General features: G+C 35.0%; 1 protein-coding gene across 1 annotated transcript; it reads right to left on the bottom strand.

The window, feature by feature from the left end:
• Positions 1–2,076: 2,076 nt before the first annotated feature.
• LOC120113502 (growth-regulating factor 1-like) lies at positions 2,077–5,819 on the bottom strand. Its single transcript, XM_039134642.1, has 5 exons — positions 5,144–5,819; positions 4,423–4,647; positions 3,446–3,809; positions 3,294–3,296; positions 2,077–3,157 (listed from the first exon to the last, which is right to left on the bottom strand). Exons 1-5 carry the CDS (start codon positions 5,532–5,534, stop codon positions 2,320–2,322), a joined length of 1,821 nt encoding a protein of 606 aa, XP_038990573.1. The 5' UTR covers positions 5,535–5,819; the 3' UTR covers positions 2,077–2,319.
• Between the last annotated feature and the right edge of the window lie 1,948 nt (positions 5,820–7,767).

Genomic DNA, 7,767 nt, shown 5'->3' with positions numbered 1-7,767 from the left:
TTTTAATAATAGAGACAATTTATAATTAAAAAGTACCAATTTTTGGGCGTTGTAGGGGTGCTAATCATTCCCTAAACGTAACCGACCACGAATCCCTTTTTATCTTAAAAATAAAAAAAGAACGAATTTTTGGTTATAAAACGCAGATCAGTTCATTTTTTTTTAAAATTGATGTTTACTTAAAACCTTTTTAAAAAAAAATAATAATAATAATTTTTAGGTATTCGACCTACCTGATCCAAAAGGCCGATGGCGACTCCCAAATTATTTTAAAAATTATTTATTCACATCAATTTCCCCGCCAAGTATAATATTTCGTGCCCGGACGAAAACTGGTTACGACACTTGGTTAATGCTAGCAATCAATTACTTGATAAGAATAAGGTTGTCAATGTTCTTTACAGGCTTCTCAACTGCTTTCTGCTACAGCAGCTGATGTTGAACCCAGGGATGGACGACCGCCCCCCTACAAAATTTAAATTCTTATGTAATTTAAATATTTTCTTTGTATTTTTAGTTGAAGATCTGTTTTTGTCCCTCCTAAAATTTTATAAGTTCATCTCTCCTTTAAAATTTAATAAGTTCGCCCCTTCTAATATAAAATCTTGCGTCCGTCCCTGGTTCAGCCTGTAAATCAGTAAACCAGACTTCTGATGATCAGAACTGCTGACCAAACTTAAGAGTTGCCACATCAATTTTATGTTAGTATTCTGCTAAAGGTAGCATTTTAATGTTTGTATTTAAATGTTCTTCCCGAACATAGCTGTATTCTAGTTAGACAAATGAATAATTGCTTGAGCATTTAAGGTTTAGTTCCGTAGATAGGTGAACCAGACCTGATTATTTTCCCTCTTTATTACATATGTTAGACAGGTGTGAGCGGATATATGCCCAACTTGTGTATTTGATCTTTCTACATATTTTTGGAGGATGGGACAAGAATCTTTTTAGACATAGTGTTCGGTCATATGTTATCAAGTATAAATTAATTTCCTACCAAACCTGGTGCTTAGGTTGGTAAGGAATGGTAATGCGTCTTTCAGGTTTTACTGCGAATGGTTTAGTTTAATGTTAGAATCTATATGGTTGTTTTGCATGAATGTTTCCTATTCCACTGTGGGACTATTGATTGAGCAGTTAAGCTTCATCTCAGTAAACGGGTGAACCACAATTGGTGATTTTGTTTTCCTTATTATAGATCGCTGTAACTTGCAATAAAATAAATCGATTTCGCACCAGAAAATAAAACAAACATTTATATACCCTTCATGTTTCATCTATTTAAGTTGTAACTTTAATGTCTGTATGTATTCTCGTTTTCCACGAGTATTTACTTTTATGGTCTGAAACAAAGGAGATCTTTAATGATGAGACGATGGAGTGTAATTGGTTAGGTTATTGGAGTAAATGGGTGTGGGAAAGTATTTATTCTCTGTTGATGAGCTCTTATGCATGAAGAAATCTGTAAATCTTGTGAAAGAGTATCTAATGCTTAAAACAATTACATGCAGAGGTCATTTTGATTCTGGCAGTTGCAGTCTATATTATCTTTAAAATCAGTACTTGAGTATTACTCGTGCTTAAATATGGTATAAAGGTATGATACTCTTGATATATGAAATATTACTCATATAACATATGTTTCATATCCGCATTCAACCGGAGTGGGAAATACATAGATTGCAGTAAGAGCTAACCAGATACCAATAATTATTCTTTGTGCCTGTGGAGCACAGTGGCATAGATGGATTGTTAGTTGCCAACATGCAAGTGATAATGGTAAGTCACATCCAGGCTTTGCTTGAAAGTTTGTTGGAAAGGTACATTTTACTGTTGTTGATTAATAAAAAAATATATACAGTTGTTGATGAGTGTTAACTTTGACTTAAAGTTTATTGTTCAAGAAATGAGTTCCTTCTTGCTAGACAATTGCAGTTAAAGGTAACAGCGAGGCTTGTAGTTCTAAGCAGTGAAAAACACAGATTATGTTTACTACGCCATGCTTGCAGGTTACCAACACAAGTCATTACCATACATTGCAAGTAAAGGTGAAAAAAAAAAACAAAAATTTTGTTCCCAATCGTACTTCCATAATTTAGACAAACTGCGTTTGCCTAATTACTTGTAACCAAGTTTAATCTCTAAAATTAAGGAACAAATCATGGCAAAGAAGTACAAATTACTAAATTAAAAGGATTAACATAATAATATAAGGCTTTCATAAGTAATTGTTCCTTGTTTGTGAGACAGATAAAATTCATGCTTCCCCATTACTCCATTCTCCCTCAACCTAGTGATTTTGCAGTTGCTGAGAGTTGGTTATAGAGCAGGCAGAGAGGAAGGCTGAACAAGGGTTGAACAAAGGAGATTATTGCGAAGGCTAGCACTTTCATTTTTCTTCTTGTTCTCAGCTCTCGGACTGCTTCCGGCGCTGCTATTAGGAAGAGAACCAAACGTAGTCTTTTGTAGGACACCGGTCGTAGATGATCCTAACCGAGGACTATTATCCCAGCCCTCTGTCATGAGGTTAAGTGCTGATGTGTTCTTACACTCACCCGTGCTACTGTTAGTACTATGCAAAACCTCACCAAGAGGACCACCCATGGATGACTCCCAAGAGATGGGAATCCAACTTGATTGCCTCTGGTTTGATTCACTGATAACACTGCCCACTCCCAAGCCCATGTGTATAGGATCGAACTCACATGATAATCTGAGAGGGGACAGTGTTACTTTCTCATTGTTGGTAGAGGAAGTAAAGGAAATAAAATCAGAGGCAGCCATGGGTACTGAAATGGTAAGTTGGGTAACATCAACCCCAGGCCAGGAAATGGCTGAACGATCAGACTGGGTTTTAGGCCACTCATCCATGAACTGACGAAGGGAATGTTGGCTTTCAGTTTCTTGATTGGTAAGATCTAGAGAGGAACCAAAATTTCTGCATTTGGTCAACGAAGAATCTTTATGAGATGGATTCAGAAGTGAGTCAGAGGAAACAACTCCAAACTCGGTTCTTGAGTTTTGCTCATATGAGATCTGCTGCTTCGGGATCAATAAGGGGTTTTCTTTAGATTTTAGGTCGCCGGTTAGGGATGTCATGGTGAGTCCTGGTGTGGTGTCATGTATTCTTTCACCCACTGTGTCTTTACTCGGAAGCCTGGAAGAGAAGCAACCGTAATAGAATTAGAATTTTACAGTAACAGGGTATTAAACAATCTGTTACAAGAACCTTCCCTAACAGTAACTAGTGAGACCAGTCACTGCAGGAATGGCAGAAGATAAGTAGATTCTACAATCTACCATTATTATTCTTTAGAAAGCAAGACAAGATAAGAATAACAATGGGCAGAAGGCAGGCCAGGCAACCTACCATGCCAAGATAAATGTTATCAACAACAGCTTACAAACAGGGAATGAATGAATGCTGAGGGGATAATTCTGTCACCTGTTCAGTGGAGCTTCCGCGTAAAGGTTAGATGCACTACCAGGCTGCAAATTCTTCAACTGCTTTTGTGCAATGGAGAGGCTGTTGGACGCGCCGCTGCCACTGGTTGGTCCTACCCCTGATGCTGGTGAGGATGAGACAGTAGGCATCAGCTTGGTGGTAGTGGCGGCGGCGGAATGACCGGATTGACCTTCCACAGGCTTTCTTGAACGATGGCGGCCCCTGTTCATATGCCGCTCGCAATACTTCTGGTCGGCAACCGCATCTCTTGAACACCGCCATTTCTTTCCATCCGTTCTACGACAACGTCCTGGTTCTGGATCAGTGTTGTTTGAGAACCCAAGATGAAAAGCTCCCCATCCCACTTCCGCAACATCATTAATAAAAACATGTTAATAAAACAGATTAACAAAGCAACAAAATACCAACAGTTACCAAATGCTACACTCAAAAGCATCTGTTAGCTAAAGTGCGTTTAGTACAAAATTAAACTTTCTGGTTTACCATTGATTTTAGTTTTACCAAACACTGCTTTAGTTAAAAAAAGCTAATGTGAAGTTGCCTTGTCGTATATGGGACCAAAACAAATGTAGCAATGAGCTATAGGTTAGATTTGAAGTGTGTTGACGGTGATGCTTTTGATTCAAACTAATTTTGAAGTCAAGTAGCGCGTGTAGTGCATTGTTTTGGCATAGTTGAACAGTGTTTTCTGTATTCACAGTTTGGGGGAGAAAAGATAAAAGGATAATAGAAACCCCATAAAGTACTTCGCCAATAAGAACACAAAGTAAAGTGCATCACTAACTGGACCCTCTCCCCTTCCTACTCCCGAATCATTATGAGAGAGAGAGAGAGAGAGAGAGAGAGAGTAGTATTTGATGCAACTTTTGCATCAAGCATGGAAATTATATGGACATCATAGAAAAAGGGGGGAAAAGTTTTTCCTTTCTTTGTTTCTCTGAGAAGAGACAACTTACATGTATTGGGTCCGAGTCCACCAGAGAAAATAGAAAAATTAGCAGAATCAAGGGATTTTCTTATTGGAATGAGAAGATTAGATGGTATGGGCGCATTAGAAGTTATGTATTTGTAGATCAAAGCCTGGTGTTCCAGCTCCATCCATTGAGATGGAGTGAATGGTCCTCTAGCTCCTGTTAACACCCCATGCATGTTTGCACCATTAAATCCTCCACTGCTGTAGCCTTTACCATAAAAACAAGGAAAAACAAGTAAAGGTTAAAAGGAAAAACATTGAAACAAAACTAAAATAAAAATGACGAGGGAAAAGCCAACATTTCAAGGCTTTCAAAGCAGTGCAATAGAATTTTAAAGAACACAAAAGAAAAGAAAAAACAATCAAGGATGAAACCTTTTGGGTTTCTTCTCTCTCCCATAGTCACTGTTTGATTTATTCACCAAAAATACTGCTCTCCCAAGACAGGAAGAAGAAAAATAGAGAACCTCACTTTTATTTTGACAAGACTTGAAACAAAAGACAGCTCATAGATTTCCATGAAAAGACAGACCTTCACCAGAACCCATGGAATCAAACCAGAAAACCAATAAGAAAACATGTCGAGTCTTTGCGCCAACCGACATGTCAAAGCCATTTCACCCCTTCCATACTTCCTCAAATGATATTTTGAATAGGTAATAATGTTAGAATCTTAACATCTTTCGACATATGTATATATATACCTGTGTTTCTAGTGTAAGCAGGTGATGTGAGGTTAAAGTAAGGAAATGCGACATTTTGAGAGCCCCTATCCACTGAAATAACTTCTGATTTGGGAGCTGAAAAGCTCAGTATTTGTTGCTGCTGTTGTCCGTCAGAGAAGATAGAGGTATTGGATCTCAGTGAAGTATTTCTCTGGTTCAGGAACGTTGCCTTGGAGGCTGAGAAAGCGTCAAATTTGGCAAGCTTTGAACTCCTCCTGTCGTCCTCATTATTTCCAGATCTCTCTTGCTTGAGGAACCCGGACCCATACCATTTTTGCATCGTCTCAGGATCTGAAGCAAGAGAAGTAAAACCAGTATTAGTAGCCTCTGAACCCACGAACCCCTCCAAACCCACCACCCCAAAATCCATATAGAGAACACTCCCCACAATCCAACCTACAAGGGAAACTCAAGATTCAAGAGATGGAGCATTGGGTGTTCTTACTTGCACTAAAGACAGTAACTTGTGAAGTGCAAAGTTGTTCGTTTTAAGTGTTTGGTTCATAGGTGCTATGGTTTAAGCTTTTTAACTCGGTCTCGGAGCAGACTTGCTTCCGTTTAAAGATTTTGATATCAAGAGGGAATAAAGACAAAATAATTTGAGACAGAGAAAGTGAAAGAGAGAGAGAGAGATAAAGTAACGGAGGTGGGGCAAAAACTGAGCGGACAAAGCTAGTCCTAAACTCCAGTGTCTATCTATATATAGTAGACCATCTCCGCTGCTTATCTCTATATTTTATAGTGCATTTCTATTTCTATTATAAAAATAAAACAGTAATTTATCTTCAAGCGTTAATTTTATATTACCATTTATTTTATTTTATTCATAATATTTAATTATTATGATATTAATTTTACAAATATATAAAAATACAAAAATACAAAAAATTACAAAAAAAAATTAATATGATTATTTATCTAATTTAAATATATTTTTATTTATCTTACAATTTAATATATTTTAATTTAAAAAAATATAACACAAACTACGGTGCCATATTAGATGTGGCACGACACTATAGCAATTTTTCACAGTAAAGCAAAATGTAGCGCAGGATTGGAGATGCTACAATGCCGAAAAACGCTATAGTAAAATAGCGTTGGAGATGGTCTTAAACATGGTAAACAAAAAAAAATATGTTCTTTTATTTAATAATATTGATAGGAAAAAACAAATTAAAAACAAATCATAGTTTTTTCCTCTCTTCTCCTTTATCAGCCGTAAATTTTTCTTTTTATTTAACCAGCGATAGTATTAATCTCTGTGTTAATGGTCGATCATCAGTGTTCATCCTTTTTATTATTTTCTCATATTCTATTCTATTTATTTATATTTAATATTTTTCTAACTTTTAACAAAAATCTCTTTTGTTTAACTTGTTATTTTTCATGTATTTTGTGTATGTTTATCTATCTTTTTAACATGTTTTAACTATGTTCTTGCGGCACGTGTTACTCTATTCTTGTAGCACTTGTTTCTATTCTTGTGACACGTTGTTCGTCTACATTTGTAATAGATATGTGATCATATAAATATTCTCACATCGCTTGTATATGATTTATAATTGTCGATGATCTTTAAGTGGTTATATTCCCTTTTATATTTGTTTATTAGTGTATTCAAATATTTTTTTTATGAAACAACTTGTAAGTTTGCTTTGGTTCATTCGCAACTCCTTCATCACCTCTAAAGCATTTAGTTGGATAGAGATAGAAGAATAATATTGATGATTAATGGGCTATTATGAATGATGTATAACAAATTCAACAACAACAAAAAAATTTCGGTCCCTTGAATGTTCTTTTTATTTGATTTTATACTTGAGTTTTTTTATTGGCATTATTCTTAAAATTCTCTCTTTAATTGATTGTATTGTTAAAATTATATCTTCTTTTAGTTCAATATATTCCAATATCATTTTAAGTTAAAAATAATAATACTGATAGGAAAAGAAAAACCCTTGAATAGGATTACTCCTATTGTTTAAGAAAATATGACTATTTTCACTTGGAGGGAGTATTTGATGGAATTAAATTTAATAAAAAAAATTAAAGTTAATTGAATTAATAATTATTAATAATAATATAATTTAATCCTTAATATTTATATATTTTTCCTAAGATCTAATTATAATAAAATATAAAAAATGTATGTATTGTTAAAAATTAAAAAAAAACATGCATAATGAATTAATTTGTATAAACTTTTATATAAATTTCACTTTTAAATCAATTTAGTAATTAAAAGTTAAATTTATTTTATTACATAGTGTTATTATGTTTCATAAAATTCTTTGATATATATTAATAATATCTAGAATAAAAAAAATTAACTGACTCTATTCTCATATGTAATGAGGTAAGGGGGATGTAGGGTAGTAGGTTACCTCCAACGCCAGGTTGAGAGCAGCTTCCGTGGAAGACATCCGTTATGAATTGCCCTCAGTGGAACTCGATCCCCATGACCACAAGGTTAAGATCCTTGCGCTCTACCAACTGAGATAGATGAGCAATTCACATAATATCTAGAATATATAGTTAAAACCTTTCAGTTGACACCTCATTTTTTTAGGTTATGGGTTCAATACCTATTAGGGGTATAA

Source organism: Hibiscus syriacus, unplaced genomic scaffold (genome assembly GCF_006381635.1).
Source record: "Hibiscus syriacus cultivar Baekdansim isolate YM2019G1 unplaced genomic scaffold, ASM638163v2 tig00110209_pilon, whole genome shotgun sequence".
In the NCBI taxonomy this organism is placed as follows: domain Eukaryota; kingdom Viridiplantae; phylum Streptophyta; class Magnoliopsida; order Malvales; family Malvaceae; genus Hibiscus; species Hibiscus syriacus.
This window is presented reverse-complemented; position numbering and strand designations above follow the sequence as displayed.

Coding starts and splice junctions, on each gene's coding strand:
- LOC120113502 (XM_039134642.1), bottom strand. CDS start 5,534: ATGGATTTTGGGGTGGTGGGTTTGGAGGGGTTCGTGGGTTCAGAGGCT. Junction 4,648..5,143: donor TGCTTACACTAGAAACACAG/GTATATATATAC, acceptor TTTATGGTAAAG/GCTACAGCAGTGGAGGATTT. Junction 3,810..4,422: donor TGGACTCGGACCCAATACAT/GTAAGTTGTCTC, acceptor ATGTTGCGGAAG/TGGGATGGGGAGCTTTTCAT.